The 23,425-nt window shown below is 47.4% G+C and overlaps 1 protein-coding gene across 2 annotated transcripts in view; it reads right to left on the bottom strand.

The window, feature by feature from the left end:
- The window catches only part of LOC147727632 (phospholipid-transporting ATPase ABCA1-like), a 2,839,360-nt gene that overhangs the window by 1,495,320 nt on the left and 1,320,615 nt on the right, over positions 1-23,425 (bottom strand). For both annotated transcript variants that reach the window (XM_086961649.1, XM_086961650.1), the window contains exon 16: positions 3,120-3,341. In XM_086961649.1, coding sequence (XP_086817775.1) covers positions 3,120-3,341 — 222 coding nt within the window. The remainder of the gene's footprint in view (positions 1-3,119; positions 3,342-23,425) is intronic.

Genomic DNA, 23,425 nt, shown 5'->3' with positions numbered 1-23,425 from the left:
CCACAGACAAGACTGCTACATCATGGGCAGCAGCAGTGGGACTTACCTTTTTATGCATATTCACACATACACACACAAACAGCCACACAGAACACAGTATTGTCTATGAAGTAGAAGGAGAATGCAGCACACATAGAAAGAGGAAGTAACAAGGAGAAATACAAATATTTCTCCTCTTTATGCCTCCTCGGGGAAGGTGTATCTTTTGGGTCATTCCTGGGTCTACCACTTTTGGTAAATCTGGGAATGCATCAAAAACCATGGGAGCTGTATGGGGCCACCAAGCAACGCCTGTCCATGGCAGAACAATGCAATGCAGCTATTTCCACTGCTTTACTACAGATTTTTAAAGCCACCGGGGCAATTTCAAGGTGGTCTTGCGTGGCTTAAAAAAACGCATTTTGGAGTGCGCTTGCAGCAAATTGCGTGGTGCAAGAGTGACACAACTCCAACTATAAATATGGCCTTAAGTGATGAGCGTAAAAAAGGGTGTAATGAGGACTAGGTGATTGAAGGACAATGATGAAAAGCTGGGATAGCACAAGGAAAACATCAGATTTTTCAGAAATCGTGTGTGTGCATGAAACTGCTGCATTCCTAGCTCTGGGTGCCATTGAGTCCTTTGGTAGTTTAGGTAGACACACTGCTGACCAATGTGGTAAAGCAGGCCTAAACGGGCACCCAGAGGGGAAAATGAATGCATTTGTCCGATGTGTAGCCAAAGAGCTTCTGTCTGCTTCCATGTGCATCGACAGCCACAGTGGCCTTCCTTGTGTGTCTATAATGCATTCTTTTTGGTATAAGAAGGAAGGTCAGTGATGTGACGCTTCCTTCCAGAGTGTCCCTCAGACGCCGGTTGTTATGTGCAGCATCCTGCGAGTAATTTATCCTTTTGCATTATGATTATGCATTCATTTGCAAAAGAATATTACTTATGGTTGGTGTCTTCAAGATGCGCTGCAAAAAGATTCATCAAGCGGAACTCTTTTGCGCTGGAGAAGGCAGCTGTATGTACTAGAGCGAGCCTTCTTATCTTCCCACTCACACTATTACAATAGATTTTACCCTAATGGAGTAAAAGCACTACTATACTGAAATTTAACAAGACTGAGGAAGTTAATTGCTGTGGCTTTAAAACAACACCACATGCAAACACAGGCATGCAGAAATGTATTTACATGCAATACCATATTAAAGCTAGACCTATAGGCGTTGTACTCACTCCTGGAATTGTGGTGATGAGATTATTATCGGTGGTGATGGGATTGGTGGCATCATTGTAGGTAGAATGGGTGATGGTGGTGATAATGTTGGTGGTGATGATGGTGTTATTGGTGCAGGTAGCATTAGTGATGGAGGCATTAATATGGTGGGATTAGGGGTGGTTTTCCATAGCTGATGGTGTGGTATTGGTGTTGAGAGGTATGAGTGTGATGTGGAATTGATAGTGGTATGGTTGCATTGGTATGCTATCGTTAGCAGTAATAGTGGTAATGTTATTTTAGTGATGGTAAATTAATGTTGGGGTTTGGTGGTGAGGGTTTTAGTGCTGGTGGCGTTGGTTTTACAGGTGATGGTTTCTTTGGAGAAGGTATTTGTGATAATGATACTAGCAATGGTGTGGAGTTAGTGTGGTATTTATACTATTGGCGATGATATTGGTGGTATGGGTGGTGTGTTAATGTAATTTGCTTTTGGAGGTGGTGGTATTATTACTGGCTGAGGTGGTTTTCATGATATTTGTAATGGAATTTGTGGTTTTTGTATTGATGATGGTAGCGGTGGGGGTGTGAGATTTGTGCTGGTGTGGCAATGTACTGGTGTCATATTAGTACCATTGAACATGGTGGTGTCATCTTGGAGGTGGTGGTGGTGGTAGTATATTATTAGAGGTAAGCAGTTGGTTCTAGTGTGTTGTTCTGTGTAGTTCTGTGGTATTGGTATTGTAGTGATGGTGTAGTTAATAGAGGTGGTATTGGTGTTGGTGTTAGTGGTATTGATGGTACCAAAGTTGTTTTTATTGATTGTGGCATTAGTGGTGGTGTTAATATTGGGAGTGGTTTTGGGTGTTGTTGGCATGGGTTGGTGGTGTTATTGTTTATTTATTCCTACTACATACATAGATCGGCTCGTTATGAATACTGTGCTGAATCTAATGTGAGGCAGACGCACTATTTGCTTCTGGTTTTAGATTCCAAGTTTTGTTCTCAGTCCTGTTTTTTCCCCCTGTTTAAATTGCAAATTCACACATGAACTACCTGGAGTAATTGTCAGACAGAACATAGGTCAGAAAAGAGGCAAACATTTGATTTTACAGTGGAGTAACACTGAAACCACATGGTATCTCCCATTCCAAACTACAGAACTTGAGTCTGAATATAGGAAAATGGAAAAAACACAATGCACAATAACTTTAATTCCTCCCTGTGATCTTACTTCTTAATATTTTGAATAGGTACATATAAGTGGCCGAATCGGTCTGTGGAAATCAAATACGTACACACGTTTCTTTTTTTAAATTAGATCTGTCTCTTCCATCTTTGGAAGTGAAGCAAGATATCACAACTCTGCTCCCTGCATTGTTCGCCTTAGAAAAATGTGTTCAACTTACAAATGGATGAACGAACGAGCAATGAATTTCGGGAGTTTGTGTTATCACTAACTACACTGTGAGGACCGTGTACCCGTTTGTATTATTTTATATGCAAATTATTTTGAGTCTATTACTGCAATGTTCTTTTTGTTTGTACCGATAATGTTTTAGAGTCATTAACATATGTGACCCAGGCCCTGCTACCCTTAACAGTACCCTACTTCTAGTCTTTCAAAAGAAGGGCAGGTTTGGTGGTTCGGTGGTTCGTTATCTCCAAGGCCCTGCCCTTTTCGTGGCCCCTCTTTTGTGCTTCAACCTGATTTTTATTCATGACGAGTCCTCTAACACGGCTAAAACCAGTAAATGGAACCAGATGATGGGAATTGGTGAGCTGGACTGTATGGACTTCAGACATGCCTGCCCAACATAGACATTATTTTTCATTTCTAGCATATACTTGGCATATGTGTTAGATACAGCATCGCCTGCAAAACAACACACTGAGATAAATATGCATTCTACTTACAACAACGAGCTTTATTGGAAATGTCAAGTAATCTTGCCATGCAAAGAGGAGGACATGGGGCAGGTACAAAACAAAGTAGATGATTCCACCGCATGCAGCAGCCAGATTTGCTCTGGAGAAGAACACGCTGATGAGGAAACACTCCATGATGGTGGAAAAGCAAAATACCACCATAAAGACGAAGAACACTGATGGGTCGCTGTAGCGAAGAACGTTTCCAAACTGTAAGACAGGAGAAGAAAACGTGTTTTTACAAATAAGAAAAACTTAACGTGCTTTGCATTCTTTTCAGAAAGAAAGAATCTAAATCATGACCTCAGTTTTGCCACAAGGATAAGAAAAACTGTAATCCCATCATATTTGCCTGAGATTCCCATGGGAAAACCACTGTGCGCTATACATCTGCACTTGCATGGTTTCAATGGGAATGCTATTGAAATTCATTACCTCTATGATTCTTTTTAGTTTTGTATCTTCGTAACTTTAGCGGGTCATTTATGAGAGCCCTGCATCACTTTTGCACCATGTAACATGGTACATGCATGAAGCAGGGCTCTCATAAAGATTCATGAAGCCACACAAAGCCATGCTCCATGGCTTTGAGTGGCCTCTTAAATTATGAGTAATGTGATGCAGCTCTTTGCCTATTCTGCACCGGGAGGCGTTCTATGGGCGTTGTGGTGGGCTTTCCCATTCAATACCTATGGAATTTGACGGTGCCCCAGATTAACAAAAGCATGTAAACAAACCTAGGGTAGCGCCAAATCCCTATGTCTCCCGAGGTGAGGTGTAACGAGGAGAAATAACTTAATTTCTCCTAGTTGTTTTCCTTTTCTCCTGTGTGCTGCATTCACAGCACACATTAGAAAGAGGAAAACGCTTCTTAGGATTGTTTTGCGCAGGAAGGTAACCCTTACTGCACAAAAACAATCCTGCCTGCAATGGAGACACCCTTCCACCATTGTGAAAGGGTGCCTACATTGATGCTAGGCTGGCGAAAAGGCCCTAGTGCAGGCAGAAAGGGCAGGAATGCAGTGTGTTGCTTAAATATGGTGCATTTCCACCTTTTCACATCAGCCAAAAAGCCATAAATGAGACCTCTAGTATATTTGTGATCACTGTCCTGACTAGAAAGAGCGTTTGTGTGTATGTGTGTTGGGGGAATGCAAAAGAAGCCATTTATAATCCTCCTTATGTGCTCATTTATCCAAAAATATGCAATGCGATCATCGAAGGAGTCTATGAGATTTTACGAACATTCTCAGAAAACACATCTACAAGAATGGAAACCACGCATTGGTGGTCCCTTTGAAGAATGTGTTAGCAAGCTTCATCAATGAAAACACAATCGATATACTGAATGTGTATTGGTTCTTTGAAATAAGACAAATCTGTTCACTATCAGGCACTTCTCAGTGGAAGGAAATCAAAGGCATGAAATATAAATATTTTTTATTGAAGGAAACCTCTTAATAGTTTGCTGAACTTCAGTAAATATGTAAATAATGACCCTATAACTTAATTTGATATTTAAACATCGTAAAGTCTACGCTTGTACAAGATATTTACAAAGGGCTTATGTATTTCCAAACGCAATTTGAGATTTATTTTGCTCTTACTAATGAAGATCCATTCAACTGTTGGCAATGAATATTTGCCTTAATTATGTGGGTCCCTTCACATCAGTGTAACACGTCGTAAGGGCACCATGTTCAAAATGCCTGCCAAGCAAAGTTTTTTTATTTAATTCAGGGTCAATAATTTTACCAGAACCTCTCTATCAAGACTGACAATAGTAGTGAGCAAAAGGCTACAATGTTTACAGAGTTATGATGAAGTTTACGTAGCTTTAAAATAATTGCCTTTCTGGTGTAGGTGTTTGTAAGAAATAAGGTTATTGATTGAGTGGGGTGGAAGCCGCACTCATGCAACATCCACAGTCCTTGTCAGGGTGAACCACAAAAGTCACTGAATTAACCTTCTAGTAGCTTGGCACAAAAAGTCAGACTTACCTTAAGCATTTATGCAGCACTCAAAAAGTAATAAAGTGTAAACAAAGCAAAAAACAACTGTAAACCAATTCAGAAAAATTTAGTAATTTTAATAAATAAAATGATACTAGGACAACAAAAATCCAATCGGTTGAACTGGAGATAGTTTCAAAGTTGTAAGTAAATGTGGCACCAAAAACAACAAAGTGCCACTCGTGGACATCTGTTTGTGCTAGACCGGGGGAAAAGTCACAAGTTCTCGCCGATCGCGATGGAGGGCAGGCCAGATACAGGGACCAAATTAGTCCCACTGAAAGAGTTACCTTCTTAAATTCCAGGGTTAAGAGTTCCATTCGCATTGGAGGAGGCCGTGAGGAGCAGGGAGAATGTTACAGATGATTGTCGCTGTAGTGAGAAAAGCAGGCCGGGCAGCATAGGCTGGCATCAATGTAGCGTGAAGTCAGTCATGCGTCATGGATGGTTGTTACTGGAGCTTTGTATTGATGGTTATGACAAGCTGTCATTGCTGTAGTGCAAGGTGAAAATCTTTTGTTGCAGGTCATCCCTGGCAGTAGCTGTAGAGTGAAGAATAGGTCGTTACCGCTACTTTGCCTGGGTGGTCATCGCAAGCAGCAGAGTATTGGGGAGAAGTGGCCTGTTTGCTTTCGTGAAGAGCCCAACCTTCAGGATTTCACCTTTACTCCTTAGAAGTAGCACAGACTGATGCCAGCCAAAAGTCCAGGACCTGGGGGGTCACCTTGTTGGAATCAGGAATTCACTTCAGCAGAAAACAGCAGGGCTCAAGCTGTTTCAGGTGCAGTCCAGGTGTGTCTAGTACAACCGGTCAGTTGAGCAGTTGCAGGGAGGCCTCTAGAGCTTGTTCTGTCCCTGTAGCTCAAACAGGAGGTCGGCCAACTGACTGTTGGAGTTTCAAAGGTTAGCCTGGGATGAATGTAAGCAGGTCCTTTTCAGACAACAAGGCAGTCCTCAAACAGTAAGGCAAACCTCTGTCAACAACAGGGCAGTCCTACTTCGGTAATGTCCACATGTCCTTTGTTTTGGGGGATTCCCTATACTACCCACACATCTGAAAACTTCTTCCCTTTCCCACTCAAGGCTCCAAAAATCTAGGGTGACAAAAAGCTGGCTTCAGATTCCTTGTGTGTGCGAAAGGCAAGCCCTTTGAAGTGCAAATGGGGCAAGGCACAGCTCCGCTCCAGCCATCCTGTCAGGATGGCCCATTGTGCTCACACCTAGCCCCCTTTGTGCCACTGTATGAGAGGAATACACAAGCCCCAAGAGCAGAGCCATTCAATGTGATGTGGCCCAGGACATTGGTGGACTGAACAAATGGTTAGAGCATGAAAATTGCACTTTCAACACGTGTTTTTTTCAGAATTGTGACCTAAAATCCACCTTTGCCATTAAAGAGGATTGGCATCCAACTCTAGTATAACCATACCTACCCAAGAAGGAAAATATATTCTCCCTCAAATGTTTCCCTTGCAACATTACCACTCGGGCCAGCCTGCTGTGGTCTCTTCCATGAGCGGCTGCCCCTCTGTCCTCTCCGACTCCTGCTTTGTCGGGTTTGGAGATTCAGTCCCAGGGTAACCTCTCCGGGGAACCTGTTTGCATCCGCATGGACACAGGAGAGGAAATTTTGCTCCTAGGTTCAAGATGAGGCCTGCTCCGGGACTCAACGAAGTGTGATTTGTTGTTAAAAAGCACTGTCAACATGGCTGGGAAAAGCAACTTGAAACAAACACCCATTAAGTGCATTTTCTGCTTTATCTTGGTAAATGTTGTGTACTTCTACTGCACAAGTTTAGTGTAGTTGCGGACTATCAGTGCAACAGTTCCAGGGCCTCCCAGGCTGAGCGAAGAATTTGGTCTCTGTCTCTGTAAATTAGGATACAGGTAGTTAAGGTGTGGACGCATCCCCCAGTGTGGGGCGGAGGGCCGGAGCCCAGTGCATGCACACTATCTAGAAGTGATGTGACAGTGGTGTTTCCCAGAACGGTGGTCTGACCCACATCTCCAGAAAGGAGAATACATTTTGTAGGTGCATGTATAAAAATACTATTTTTAACTGAAAGGATATGCAGGGTCCATGTTTCGGTGGGGTTCCAGCTCTCAATCCACTCTCTAATTTTCCCAACCATCATGCCATTAAGCCTTCCAGGTACCAGTGGGTTAGATTCATTTAAGTGGATATCTTGCACACATTATGTCTTCCCCCCATAGCGGTGGAATATGCAAAAGATTGATTATTTAAGCAATGACCAAGAAACTCAGTCTTTTTAGAGTTTAGTATGGAGACACACTAAGAACTAGTCTTTAACTGCTCTTCAATTATTACATATTCCGTTTCTGCATAGATATGCTCCTTTGTACCGTAAAAGGCGTTTCCATTGTAATCCATATTAGTGAGCCTCTAACATAGGAACAGTATGATGTTCCAAACAATAGTTCTCTCAACCTGTTCTCTATTTTGATAATTTTTTTTGATACGTTTCCTGTCCTAAGACAAAGGTTACACCTCACCTCCTTAAACAAGCGTTAATTGTATATCTTTGAGGCATGGTACACCATTCCTGTTCCACAACAAGAACGTGTATTTAGATGAGAACACCATAAAGGTAACAAAATACAAATGGATGAGACATGCCCCACTGACTAAGAGCTGATGCAAAGGTAGTGTCAACCCTAAGGATCGACCTTGTGTTTTGGTTTTTGAATTTCGCAGACATGTGTTGTAATGACGGACAGCAACATCAATTCTATGAGTGACAGGACATTAACACGCTTCAGCAATTGCTCTCCCTCTCCAAGGCAAGGCTTCAATAAACCTATGCGTGAACTATGCTGAAGCTGGAACACTGATCCACCCTGACCTATGTGGTTTGAGAGTATGTGCGGATGCCAGACTGGCTCCTTTGCCAGCTGCCCTCGCCCCTGATTAATCCTGCATGTTCATTTCCAAGAATCTATTATGTAATTTAAGATATCAGACATCTCATGGAGGAGACGCATTAGCCAGCTGTATGCACCGGTGCAATCTTATAATTATAAAGGCTGTCACAATATTTCATCAGTGATTGAAGTGACTCCAGCGTCATCCGTTGATCAGTCCCTGAAGTTTCCATTTCCATTACATTCCCTGAAAGTGTGACATCGGAATCACTCAAAACTTGGTAGTAGTAGCAGTCCAACAAATTCTGGCCACAGCGGCCACAGCTGCCCTTTTATCTGCAGATTCCAGGTCCTCGTCTGCCTCACAACACACTTAGTTCATGATGTTCTAATGCGACCATTTATATTGCTATAAGTTTAGATCCTCTTGCATACTCTGAGTAGTGGCCCGCCGCCCTATCCAGACCCAAACGTCTTTCAGCTCTGTGAAGAAAGCATATCTCATATTTTAGGTTTAGCTAGGAACAGCAGCACAAACACCAGAGCCAACCTGCAAAGTTTCTAACTAAATTGCGAGAAGTTCGTGTTGAACAGAAATGGTACTGTCCGGGAACATGAGCATCCTAAAGAGGCCATATAAGCTGCTCCCTTTATTAGAAGGATGATAAAGATCCTGTAGTTCAGTGCCCAGAACTAGGGGTGGGCGTAGATTTCGTGTTCAATGATTGCACAGTGCGGACAAGCATCCGGCACAGTGCAATCATTGAAAACGGCATCTTGCACAGTGCTGTACTTTTCTGCCGCTCGAGTAGATTTTTACTCGAGCTGCAGCTTTCTCAACGCGGACTGGTAGTTTCTCATCGCGAGTGGTCGCGAGCATGCGCGACCACTCGCAATGAACCTGACCTCCCCGCTTTGAGAATCTGGCCGGGAGGTTTATTTTCCATGCTCGCGATCGGCAACTTGATGTTGGTGATCGCGAACAAGGAAAAAGTCTCGCGAGGATGTAATTTTGCTTGCTCGCGGTCGCCAACTTGACATTGAGGACCGCGAGCAAGCAAAAAATGACCGCTGCACTACGCTACGCTACGCATGTTTGCACTGTGCTATGTGCAGTTCACGTAGTGCGAAGTTGCGCAAATTCGCAAACTATGCGAGCGTAGCGTAGTGCTTTGCCCAGGGTTACCCAGAACCCATGTTTTATAGTCTGGATCCAGGTTATGGGGGCACTGGTACACTGTGTGGCCATTCTATAGTGAGTAGGACAGAGGATGGGCTGGTAAAAGAAAAGGGTAACATCGATCTCCAGTTCTTATCATTACTGGCCATCTTACACATTAGTGTAAATGCTTACTCTGTGATGTTGTCAGTTATTCCCATAATTTCCAATAACATTTCAAAAGATTGATTTTAACATCTTTTTAAGGCAAGGCGGTCTGATATGAAGTCATCTAGAATGCCAAATTACAGCGCAGTGCCTAAAGGGGGAATTCTGAGAGTCAATAGAGAATGGTCAATTCAAATAAGGGAATCTAAACAGGGAAAAGGAAAAAAATGCACAATTTAATAACAACACTATATATATATATATATATATATATATATATATATATATATATATATATATATATATATATATATATATGACATTTTCACTGCTTTTAGTTCGCCCAGCTCTGCGTATGCCTGCAAAACACAAGGACTGCTATCCTGGTTTCCCCACGTTACATCTACCCAGGTTTGAGGCATCCTGGGAGTTGCAGTTTCAGTACCATCACGCTGCTACTAACGATCACAGGATTGGGGGAGGCGCGCACTGCGCAATCACGAGTGCCGCAGAGATCTATAACAGCTGGGCGCACTAACTTCTAGTTGAGCAGAGGCGTCCGAGGAAGGCTCACGCCGAAATGCATCACGCCCTATCTGCACTCAATAAAGAACCTCTTTTCTAAGTCCCCGTGTGTGGCTCCTACCTTCTGCAACGCTGGAGGGTGTTCTGGATGTTATTCGTGTCGACCAGAGACACGATATGGAGCTCACGTTTCTGAAGTTGGCTGTCTGTTTTCTGGTGTCTGCGCAAGCAGTTTGGTTCTCGTCATGGGAGTGACATCAGGCAGCTCACCAGCGGGAAAGCAGGAGAAGCATGGGACGTTGCTGACTGGCAGTCTGTATTTCACACGGACGGTGCTGGTATCAAGTTACCGGCCCACGACCTGGCGGACCTGTGCCCTGCGGGTTGAAACGATTGCGGGGACTCGAGAGGCTCTTGCTGACATTTTCACTGCTTTTAGTTCGCCCAGCTCTGCGTATGCCTGCAAAACACAAGGACTGCTATCCTGGTTTCCCCACGTTACATCTACCCAGGTTTGAGGCATCCTGGGAGTTGCAGTTTCAGTACCATCACGCTGCTACTAACGATCACAGGATTGGGGGAGGCGCGCACTGCGCAATCACGAGTGCCGCAGAGATCTATAGCAGCTGGGCGCACTATCTTCTAGTTGAGCAGAGGCGTCCGAGGAAGGCTCACGCCGAAATGCATCACGCCCTATCTGCACTCAACTAAGAACCTCTTTTCTAAGTCCCCGTGTGTGGCTCCTACCTTCTGCAACGCTGGAGGGTGTTCTGGATGTTATTCGTGTCGACCAGAGACACGATATGGAGCTCACGTTTCTGAAGTTGGCTGTCTGTTTTCTGGTGTCTGCGCAAGCAGTTTGGTTCTCGTCATGGGAGTGACATCAGGCAGCTCACCAGCGGGAAAGCAGGAGAAGCATGGGACGTTGCTGACTGGCAGTCTGTATTTCACACGGACGGTGCTGGTATCAAGTTACCGGCCCACGACCTGGCGGACCTGTGCCCTGCGGGTTGAAACGATTGCGGGGACTCGAGAGGCTCTTGCTGACATTTTCACTGCTTTTAGTTCGCCCAGCTCTGCGTATGCCTGCAAAACACAAGGACTGCTATCCTGGTTTCCCCACGTTACATCTACCCAGGTTTGAGGCATCCTGGGAGTTGCAGTTTCAGTACCATCACGCTGCTACTAACGATCACAGGATTGGGGGAGGCGCGCACTGCGCAATCACGAGTGCCGCAGAGATCTATAACAGCTGGGCGCACTAACTTCTAGTTGAGCAGAGGCGTCCGAGGAAGGCTCACGCCGAAATGCATCACACCCTATCTGCACTCAATAAAGAACCTCTTTTCTAAGTCCCCGTGTGTGGCTCCTACCTTCTGCAACGCTGGAGGGTGTTCTGGATGTTATTCGTGTCGACCAGAGACACGATATGGAGCTCACGTTTCTGAAGTTGGCTGTCTGTTTTCTGGTGTCTGCGCAAGCAGTTTGGTTCTCGTCATGGGAGTGACATCAGGCAGCTCACCAGCGGGAAAGCAGGAGAAGCATGGGACGTTGCTGACTGGCAGTCTGTATTTCACACGGACGGTGCTGGTATCAAGTTACCGGCCCACGACCTGGCGGACCTGTGCCCTGCGGGTTGAAACGATTGCGGGGACTCGAGAGGCTCTTGCTGACATTTTCACTGCTTTTAGTTCGCCCAGCTCTGCGTATGCCTGCAAAACACAAGGACTGCTATCCTGGTTTCCCCACGTTACATCTACCCAGGTTTGAGGCATCCTGGGAGTTGCAGTTTCAGTACCATCACGCTGCTACTAACGATCACAGGATTGGGGGAGGCGCGCACTGCGCAATCACGAGTGCCGCAGAGATCTATAACAGCTGGGCGCACTAACTTCTAGTTGAGCAGAGGCGTCCGAGGAAGGCTCACGCCGAAATGCATCACGCCCTATCTGCACTCAATAAAGAACCTCTTTTCTAAGTCCCCGTGTGTGGCTCCTACCTTCTGCAACGCTGGAGGGTGTTCTGGATGTTATTCGTGTCGACCAGAGACACGATATGGAGCTCACGTTTCTGAAGTTGGCTGTCTATTTTCTGGTGTCTGCGCAAGCAGTTTGGTTCTCGTCATGGGAGTGACATCAGGCAGCTCACCAGCGGGAAAGCAGGAGAAGCATGGGACGTTGCTGACTGGCAGTCTGTATTTCACACGGACGGTGCTGGTATCAAGTTACCGGCCCACGACCTGGCGGACCTGTGCCCTGCCGGTTGAAACGATTGCGGGGACTCGAGAGGCTCTTGCTGACATTTTCACTGCTTTTAGTTCGCCCAGCTCTGCGTATGCCTGCAAAACACAAGGACTGCTATCCTGGTTTCCCCACGTTACATCTACCCAGGTTTGAGGCATCCTGGGAGTTGCAGTTTCAGTACCATCACGCTGCTACTAACGATCACAGGATTGGGGGAGGTGCGCACTGCACAATCACGAGTGCCGCAGAGATCTATAACAGCTGGGCGCACTAACTTCTAGTTGAGCAGAGGCGTCCGAGGAAGGCTCACGCCGAAATGCATCACGCCCTATCTGCACTCAACTAAGAACCTCTTTTCTAAGTCCCCGTGTGTGGCTCCTACCTTCTGCAACGCTGGAGGGTGTTCTGGATGTTATTCGTGTCGACCAGAGACACGATATGGAGCTCACGTTTCTGAAGTTGGCTGTCTGTTTTCTGGTGTCTGCGCAAGCAGTTTGGTTCTCGTCATGGGAGTGACATCAGGCAGCTCACCAGCGGGAAAGCAGGAGAAGCATGGGACGTTGCTGACTGGCAGTCTGTATTTCACACGGACGGTGCTGGTATCAAGTTACCGGCCCACGACCTGGCGGACCTGTGCCCTGCGGGTTGAAACGATTGCGGGGACTCGAGAGGCTCTTGCTGACATTTTCACTGCTTTTAGTTCGCCCAGCTCTGCGTATGCCTGCAAAACACAAGGACTGCTATCCTGGTTTCCCCACGTTACATCTACCCAGGTTTGAGGCATCCTGGGAGTTGCAGTTTCAGTACCATCACGCTGCTACTAACGATCACAGGATTGGGGGAGGCGCGCACTGCGCAATCACGAGTGCCGCAGAGATCTATAACAGCTGGGCGCACTAACTTCTAGTTGAGCAGAGGCGTCCGAGGAAGGCTCACGCCGAAATGCATCACGCCCTATCTGCACTCAATAAAGAACCTCTTTTCTAAGTCCCCGTGTGTGGCTCCTACCTTCTGCAACGCTGGAGGGTGTTCTGGATGTTATTCGTGTCGACCAGAGACACGATATGGAGCTCACGTTTCTGAAGTTGGCTGTCTGTTTTCTGGTGTCTGCGCAAGCAGTTTGGTTCTCGTCATGGAAGTGACATCAGGCAGCTCACCAGCGGGAAAGCAGGAGAAGCATGGGACGTTGCTGACTGGCAGTCTGTATTTCACACGGACGGTGCTGGTATCAAGTTACCGGCCCACGACCTGGCGGACCTGTGCCCTGCGGGTTGAAACGATTGCGGGGACTCGAGAGGCTCTTGCTGACATTTTCACTGCTTTTAGTTCGCCCAGCTCTGCGTATGCCTGCAAAACACAAGGACTGCTATCCTGGTTTCCCCACGTTACATCTACCCAGGTTTGAGGCATCCTGGGAGTTGCAGTTTCAGTACCATCACGCTGCTACTAACGATCACAGGATTGGGGGAGGCGCGCACTGCGCAATCACGAGTGCCGCAGAGATCTATAACAGCTGGGCGCACTAACTTCTAGTTGAGCAGAGGCGTCCGAGGAAGGCTCACGCCGAAATGCATCACGCCCTATCTGCACTCAATAAAGAACCTCTTTTCTAAGTCCCCGTGTGTGGCTCCTACCTTCTGCAACGCTGGAGGGTGTTCTGGATGTTATTCGTGTCGACCAGAGACACGATATGGAGCTCACGTTTCTGAAGTTGGCTGTCTGCTTTCTGGTGTCTGCGCAAGCAGTTTGGTTCTCGTCATGGGAGTGACATCAGGCAGCTCACCAGCGGGAAAGCAGGAGAAGCATGGGACGTTGCTGACTGGCAGTCTGTATTTCACACGGACGGTGCTGGTATCAAGTTACCGGCCCACGACCTGGCGGACCTGTGCCCTGCGGGTTGAAATGATTGCGGGGACTCGAGAGGCTCTTGCTGACATTTTCACTGCTTTTAGTTCGCCCAGCTCTGCGTATGCCTGCAAAACACAAGGACTGCTATCCTGGTTTCCCCACGTTACATCTACCCAGGTTTGAGGCATCCTGGGAGTTGCAGTTTCAGTACCATCACGCTGCTACTAACGATCACAGGATTGGGGGAGGCGCGCACTGCGCAATCACGAGTGCCGCAGAGATCTATAACAGCTGGGCGCACTAACTTCTAGTTGAGCAGAGGCGTCCGAGGAAGGCTCACGCCGAAATGCATCACGCCCTATCTGCACTCAATAAAGAACCTCTTTTCTAAGTCCCCGTGTGTGGCTCCTACCTTCTGCAACGCTGGAGGGTGTTCTGGATGTTATTCGTGTCGACCAAAGACACGATATGGAGCTCACGTTTCTGAAGTTGGCTGTCTGTTTTCTGGTGTCTGCGCAAGCAGTTTGGTTCTCGTCATGGGAGTGACATCAGGCAGCTCACCAGCGGGAAAGCAGGAGAAGCATGGGACGTTGCTGACTGGCAGTCTGTATTTCACACGGACGGTGCTGGTATCAAGTTACCGGCCCACGACCTGGCGGACCTGTGCCCTGCGGGTTGAAACGATTGCGGGGACTCGAGAGGCTCTTGCTGACATTTTCACTGCTTTTAGTTCGCCCAGCTCTGCGTATGCCTGCAAAACACAAGGACTGCTATCCTGGTTTCCCCACGCTACATCTACCCAGGTTTGAGGCATCCTGGGAGTTGCAGTTTCAGTACCATCACGCTGCTACTAACGATCACAGGATTGGGGGAGGCGCGCACTGCGCAATCACGAGTGCCGCAGAGATCTATAACAGCTGGGCGCACTAACTTCTAGTTGAGCAGAGGCGTCCGAGGAAGGCTCACGCCGAAATGCATCACGCCCTATCTGCACTCAATAAAGAACCTCTTTTCTAAGTCCCCGTGTGTGGCTCCTACCTTCTGCAACGCTGGAGGGTGTTCTGGATGTTATTCGTGTCGACCAGAGACACGATATGGAGCTCACGTTTCTGAAGTTGGCTGTCTGTTTTCTGGTGTCTGCGCAAGCAGTTTGGTTCTCGTCATGGGAGTGACATCAGGCAGCTCACCAGCGGGAAAGCAGGAGAAGCATGGGACGTTGCTGACTGGCAGTCTGTATTTCACACGGACGGTGCTGGTATCAAGTTACCGGCCCACGACCTGGCGGACCTGTGCCCTGTGGGTTGAAACGATTGCGGGGACTCGAGAGGCTCTTGCTGACATTTTCACTGCTTTTAGTTCGCCCAGCTCTGCGTATGCCTGCAAAACACAAGGACTGCTATCCTGGTTTCCCCACGTTACATCTACCCAGGTTTGAGGCATCCTGGGAGTTGCAGTTTCAGTACCATCACGCTGCTACTAACGATCACAGGATTGGGGGAGGCGCGCACTGCGCAATCACGAGTGCCGCAGAGATCTATAACAGCTGGGCGCACTAACTTCTAGTTGAGCAGAGGCGTCCGAGGAAGGCTCACGCCGAAATGCATCACGCCCTATCTGCACTCAATAAAGAACCTCTTTTCTAAGTCCCCGTGTGTGGCTCCTACCTTCTGCAACGCTGGAGGGTGTTCTGGATGTTATTCGTGTCGACCAGAGACACGATATGGAGCTCACGTTTCTGAAGTTGGCTGTCTGTTTTCTGGTGTCTGCGCAAGCAGTTTGGTTCTCGTCATGGGAGTGACATCAGGCAGCTCACCAGCGGGAAAGCAGGAGAAGCATGGGACGTTGCTGACTGGCAGTCTGTATTTCACACGGACGGTGCTGGTATCAAGTTACCGGCCCACGACCTGGCGGACCTGTGCCCTGCGGGTTGAAACTATTGCGGGGACTCGAGAGGCTCTTGCTGACATTTTCACTGCTTTTAGTTCGCCCAGCTCTGCGTATGCCTGCAAAACACAAGGACTGCTATCCTGGTTTCCCCACGTTACATCTACCCAGGTTTGAGGCATCCTGGGAGTTGCAGTTTCAGTACCATCACGCTGCTACTAACGATCACAGGATTGGGGAGGCGCGCACTGCGCAATCACGAGTGCCGCAGAGATCTATAACAGCTGGGCGCACTAACTTCTAGTTGAGCAGAGGCGTCCGAGGAAGGCTCACGCCGAAATGCATCACGCCCTATCTGCACTCAATAAAGAACCTCTTTTCTAAGTCCCCGTGTGTGGCTCCTACCTTCTGCAACGCTGGAGGGTGTTCTGGATGTTATTCGTGTCGACCAGAGACACGATATGGAGCTCACGTTTCTGAAGTTGGCTGTCTGTTTTCTGGTGTCTGCGCAAGCAGTTTGGTTCTCGTCATGGGAGTGACATCAGGCAGCTCACCAGCGGGAAAGCAGGAGAAGCATGGGACGTTGCTGACTGGCAGTCTGTATTTCACACGGACGGTGCTGGTATCAAGTTACCGGCCCACGACCTGGCGGACCTGTGCCCTGCGGGTTGAAACGATTGCGGGGACTCGAGAGGCTCTTGCTGACATTTTCACTGCTTTTAGTTCGCCCAGCTCTGCGTATGCCTGCAAAACACAAGGACTGCTATCCTGGTTTCCCCACGTTACATCTACCCAGGTTTGAGGCATCCTGGGAGTTGCAGTTTCAGTACCATCACGCTGCTACTAACGATCACAGGATTGGGGGAGGCGCGCACTGCGCAATCACGAGTGCCGCAGAGATCTATAACAGCTGGGCGCACTAACTTCTAGTTGAGCAGAGGCGTCCGAGGAAGGCTCACGCCGAAATGCATCACGCCCTATCTGCACTCAATAAAGAACCTCTTTTCTAAGTCCCCGTGTGTGGCTCCTACCTTCTGCAACGCTGGAGGGTGTTCTGGATGTTATTCGTGTCGACCAGAGACACGATATGGAGCTCACGTTTCTGAAGTTGGCTGTCTGTTTTCTGGTGTCTGCGCAAGCAGTTTGGTTCTCGTCATGGGAGTGACATCAGGCAGCTCACCAGCGGGAAAGCAGGAGAAGCATGGGACGTTGCTGACTGGCAGTCTGTATTTCACACGGACGGTGCTGGTATCAAGTTACCGGCCCACGACCTGGCGGACCTGTGCCCTGCGGGTTGAAATGATTGCGGGGACTCGAGAGGCTCTTGCTGACATTTTCACTGCTTTTAGTTCGCCCAGCTCTGCGTATGCCTGCAAAACACAAGGACTGCTATCCTGGTTTCCCCACGTTACATCTACCCAGGTTTGAGGCATCCTGGGAGTTGCAGTTTCAGTACCATCACGCTGCTACTAACGATCACAGGATTGGGGGAGGCGCGCACTGCGCAATCACGAGTGCCGCAGAGATCTATAACAGCTGGGCGCACTAACTTCTAGTTGAGCAGAGGCGTCCGAGGAAGGCTCACGCCGAAATGCATCACGCCCTATCTGCACTCAATAAAGAACCTCTTTTCTAAGTCCCCGTGTGTGGCTCCTACCTTCTGCAACGCTGGAGGGTGTTCTGGATGTTATTCGTGTCGACCAGAGACACGATATGGAGCTCACGTTTCTGAAGTTGGCTGTCTGTTTTCTGGTGTCTGCGCAAGCAGTTTGGTTCTCGTCATGGGAGTGACATCAGGCAGCTCACCAGCGGGAAAGCAGGAGAAGCATGGGACGTTGCTGAATGGCAGTCTGTATTTCACACGGACGGTGCTGGTATCAAGTTACCGGCCCACGACCTGGCGGACCTGTGCCCTGCGGGTTGAAACGATTGCGGGGACTCGAGAGGCTCTTGCTGACATTTTCACTGCTTTTAGTTCGCCCAGCTCTGCGTATGCCTGCAAAACACAAGGACTGCTATCCTGGTTTCCCCACGCTACATCTACCCAGGTTTGAGGCATCCTGGGAGTTGCAGTTTCAGTACCATCACGCTGCTACTAACGATCACAGGATTGGGGGAGGCGCGCACTGCGCAATCACGAGTGCCGCAGAGATCTATAACAGCTGGGCGCACTAACTTCTAGTTGAGCAGAGGCGTCCGAGGAAGGCTCACGCCGAAATGCATCACGCCCTATCTGCACTCAATAAAGAACCTCTTTTCTAAGTCCCCGTGTGTGGCTCCTACCTTCTGCAACGCTGGAGGGTGTTCTGGATGTTATTCGTGTCGACCAGAGACACGATATGGAGCTCACGTTTCTGAAGTTGGCTGTCTGTTTTCTGGTGTCTGCGCAAGCAGTTTGGTTCTCGTCATGGGAGTGACATCAGGCAGCTCACCAGCGGGAAAGCAGGAGAAGCATGGGACGTTGCTGACTGGCAGTCTGTATTTCACACGGACGGTGCTGGTATCAAGTTACCGGCCCACGACCTGGCGGACCTGTGCCCTGTGGGTTGAAACGATTGCGGGGACTCGAGAGGCTCTTGCTGACATTTTCACTGCTTTTAGTTCGCCCAGCTCTGCGTATGCCTGCAAAACACAAGGACTGCTATCCTGGTTTCCCCACGTTACATCTACCCAGGTTTGAGGCATCCTGGGAGTTGCAGTTTCAGTACCATCACGCTGCTACTAACGATCACAGGATTGGGGGAGGCGCGCACTGCGCAATCAGGAGTGCCGCAGAGATCTATAACAGCTGGGCGCACTAACTTCTAGTTGAGCAGAGGCGTCCGAGGAAGGCTCACGCCGAAATGCATCACGCCCTATCTGCACTCAATAAAGAACCTCTTTTCTAAGTCCCCGTGTGTGGCTCCTACCTTCTGCAACGCTGGAGGGTGTTCTGGATGTTATTCGTGTCGACCAGAGACACGATATGGAGCTCACGTTTCTGAAGTTGGCTGTCTGTTTTCTGGTGTCTGCGCAAGCAGTTTGGTTCTCGTCATGGGAGTGACATCAGGCAGCTCACCAGCGGGAAAGCAGGAGAAGCATGGGACGTTGCTGACTGGCAGTCTGTATTTCACACGGACGGTGCTGGTATCAAGTTACCGGCCCACGACCTGGCGGACCTGTGCCCTGCGGGTTGAAACGATTGCGGGGACTCGAGAGGCTCTTGCTGACATTTTCACTGCTTTTAGTTCGCCCAGCTCTGCGTATGCCTGCAAAACACAAGGACTGCTATCCTGGTTTCCCCACGTTACATCTACCCAGGTTTGAGGCATCCTGGGAGTTGCAGTTTCAGTACCATCACGCTGCTACTAACGATCACAGGATTGGGGGAGGCGCGCACTGCGCAATCACGAGTGCCGCAGAGATCTATAACAGCTGGGCGCACTAACTTCTAGTTGAGCAGAGGTGTCCGAGGAAGGCTCACGCCGAAATGCATCACGCCCTATCTGCACTCAATAAAGAACCTCTTTTCTAAGTCCCCGTGTGTGGCTCCTACCTTCTGCAACGCTGGAGGGTGTTCTGGATATATATATATATATATATATATATATATATATATATATATATATATATATATATATATATATATATATATATATATATATATATATATATATATATATAGGAGCATGCACAGCTACATAGACCTATAAAATACCTATAAAAAATAAATCTAAAAAATATACACAGAGAAGAGAAGGGAAATCGAGTTTGAATAAGGAAGGGGTAAAAGTATAGCTTCTTATTCCTTGCCCAAATCCCCTTAGCACCAACATATTGTTTTAATGGATAGAATAGAGAGTACAACCAGAGGGCGCGAATCTGGTCATACATCTGACCAGGGTAAGTAGGGATGGGTTTTCCAAGGGGTGGGAGGGGGGCACGGGCACAGGGGGTGGTGGGGGTGAAACTTTAAAAAATCCTCATTTGCTGAGATCCTTTTTGTGCCATTTAATCCTTAGGGATTTCCAAATTGTTTGTCAAGGAGTTCAGAATTCTTCATTCGTTCGGTATCAAGTTTTTTTTAACAAGCGGTCTAAGGGTAGGATGGAGGTAAGGGCAGAGGAGGAGGTGGGGATCCGATGACGTTGCTCCAGTGTTTGTCCTGGAATGTCAATGGCCTGCGCACGGAGGGTAGAAGAGACAGGATACTCCAATATTTGAAAGATTCCCTGGCGCAGGTCATTGTCATACAGGAAACTCACCTCCTCAAATCCGAGATTACTGCTCTTTTAAAAAAGCTGAGATGGATTGACTCCTTTGCATGTACGGATCAAACCGCCAATATTAGAGGGGTGTTGGTGCTATTTAAAAAGCAAGCTAAGGCTCAAATTCTTGAATGCAGGGAAGATCGTAGTGGAAGATGGCTGTTACTGAGAGTTTCTTTAGGTGGCGCGGTCTTTTCCCTGGTAGGGTATTATGGCCCGAACCAGGATGACCCTTCCTATCTAGATACCATCTGTTGCCACCTTTTAGATTTTTAAGAACCGATAATTTGGGTAGGCGACTTTGATATAGTATTGAACCCTAAGCTTGATAAATCATCCAACTCTAGGGCCTGTGTTCCGGCAAACTCTTTTATCAATTATGGCTCAGCTAGGGCTGGCAGATATAAGGAGGAAAAGGGTGGGTGAACAACTGGGGGTCTCTTTTAAGAATCTAAAATATAAGCACAAGTCCAGAATAGACTATGCACTGTTTAGCTATAATCTTAGATAATCGGTTAAAGATATAGATTATCTGCGATCCCATATTTCCGTACATTCGGCCATATCTTTTAGCCTAACCCCTGCCCAACAACAGCGGCACAGTTCATGGTCCTTCGACCGTACCATTCTGTTAGAGGAGGAAGAAAATAACTTTTTGCAGTCAGCGACCAAACACTTCCTTGAGATAAACTTAAACTCAGCAAACATCTCTATAGTCTGGGATGCGCTGAAAGCCTTCTGTAGAGGATGTATCACCAGCAGGGCCTCCTACAGAAAACAGCGATTTAGAGACACCATCAAGGGCATAGAGGCAGAAATGAACACCATAGAGAGAAATCTATGCCCCCATTTAGGTTTAAGGGAGGATCAGGAAAAATTAGCTTCCCTCAAGAATCAACTGGAATCCGCTCTTCAGAATAGGGTCCCCAGAAGATGGGAGGTGAGTAAAATCTCGCACTTCGAATTTGGGGAGGCAGCAGGCTTGGAAAATAAGAACAGACAAAGCTCAAAAACATATTAGAGAGATTAGGATTGAGGGAGAGGCAGCTCCTCGCCTTTCGAACGTAGAAATCGGAAGTGCTTTTATGGAATTTTTTCAGACCATATACAGGGAAGATATCAGGGAAGACTGTGTAAAAAAAAAGCACATGCCCAGACTTAGAAACGATCAAAGATTGAGTTTGGAGACAAATCTCTGAGGAAGAAGTAAGGAACACCATTGCCCAGACTAAAAGAGGGAAGGCGGCCGGCCCAGATGGGTTACCCGGGGTGCTGTATCTTTCGCCCAGTGAGGCCATTATTCCAACTTTGGCAAAAGTCTTTAATAGTATTCTCCTGAACAGAGAAAACCCCCCAAATTCGTGGAGTGAGGCGACGGTAGTATTGATCCCCAAACCAGGTAAAGACCTGTCAGAGTGTGAATCCTACCGCCCAATCTCACTCCTTAACAATGATTACAAAATCTTTGCTGCTATACTGTCTATACTGTCTAATCGACTGGGGGGAGTAGCAGATTCCATCATACATCACGATCAAAAAGACTTTGTAAAAAGGCGCCAATTAGCGGACCTCACGTACGAACTAGTGGGGGCAATTGACATTGCATCCGCCTTCTCCCTTCCTTTGGCCGTGCTAACCCTTGATGCGACCAAAGCTTTTGATAGGGTGAATTGGGCTTACCTGGCCGCGGTAATGAAAACATTTAATTTGGGGGATAGATTCTGTCGGGTGTTAAGGCTTTTATACAAGGCACCAACAGCTAGATTACTTGTTCACAGTGCATTGACGGAGGCTTTCAACATTACAAGAGGGAAAAAGGCAGGGTTGCCCGCTTTCCCCCTCCTTTTTAATCTTTATATTGAACCCTTTGCTCAGGTTCTTAGGGAGGATCTCAATATACCTTCCTTCATATTCGCAGGGTGGGAAAGGCGGGTGGCCCTATATGCAGACGATATTCTTGTACTGACGGCGATCCGGACCTTGCTTTTCCAATAGTCATCAAGAGGGCGGAGGAGTTTGGCAAGGTTTCAGGCTATGAAATTAATGCAAACAAAACCGAAATAATGGTCTGGAACATAAATAACACACAACTGAAAGCCGCTCCCACCCTGCGTTACCTAGGGATCAATATTATACAGAAGGTGAGAAAAATTCCCGAATGCAACCTGGATCGGGTGTTTAAAGTTTGCCAGAAACAGCTTAGGGCTTGGGTGCACCTCCCTTTATCCATCTTGGGGAGAATAAACTTAGTGAAGATGTCCATCCTGCCGAAATACACATTCCTTTTTAACTCAATGCCCATGGCCTTTGATTCCAAACAAATTGACAAGTGTCAACAGGAGATTAACTCGTTTATTTGGAAATATAGAGCCACCAGACTGGCGTGGAAAAAGCTTGGGCCGAGGAGAGAAAAAGGAGGGTTGGCATTACCGAACCTTCTATATTATGCTTGGGATTTTCAGTTTTCGCACTCAAGAATGTTGTTAAAAAACCCTGCTACCACTCCAGGAGGTTGAAATGTTTTGGGCCATGTTTGAAGGGGCAAACTTACCAGCTGAGGGCTTCCTCTTTAAATTTGGTGACCAAAATTTCTTCAAAAAGTCAAATAAAAAATTCTTCACTCATTGACTAAAAGCTGGATAAATATCAGAAAGAAAATAGGACTTAGTTATTTTTCTAATTTGGCACCAATATCGGATTCACCAGGCACTCCATCTTGCCTACAGGATAGTTTGGCTATTGCCTTGAAAGATGCTGGAATTATGAAGCGGGGAGAGTTGCTGACTGGGGGTGCACTGCTGCCTTGGGATGAGCTAAGGGGGAGTGTGTGTTCCGGCTTATCCCGATTTCAATATATGCAGCTAAACAGCTGGGCGCAGGCACAGCTTAGACAGGGGTCTTCACTAGGGAAAGAAAGTAATTTGGAGGAACTTCTTGTGGCAAAACCAGAGGATAGCAAAGAAGTCGCATTGTGGTATTGGGAAATTTTGGAGGAGGTCGACGGCGACTTCAAACTCCCCAATGAGTTATGGGGAACTGAGGTAAATTCTCAGTGTGAGCAACTTTGGATAGTTTCATTTGCTCTGTTGCATAAAATAGTGAAACCCCATGGTTGAAGCGTAACCATCTTTTCACAGCTCACTGGGCATATCTTTCACCTTTCCAGCCAGGGAAATCCTGTAACAAATGCGGCTTGGTGGGAGCATCAGATGTTCACATGTTTAGAGACTGCCCCCCTCCGGCTTTTCTGGGAAAAGGTGAAGGCCACATTGGACTCTATTCTTAATGTCGACCTGACTATTATTCTCCCACTGATCATTTTTAG

Source organism: Lissotriton vulgaris, chromosome 3_1 (assembly GCF_964263255.1).
Source record: "Lissotriton vulgaris chromosome 3_1, aLisVul1.2, whole genome shotgun sequence".
In the NCBI taxonomy this organism is placed as follows: domain Eukaryota; kingdom Metazoa; phylum Chordata; class Amphibia; order Caudata; family Salamandridae; genus Lissotriton; species Lissotriton vulgaris.
The sequence above is the reverse complement of the archived record's forward strand: the minus strand, read 5'-3'. Positions and strand labels throughout refer to the sequence as shown.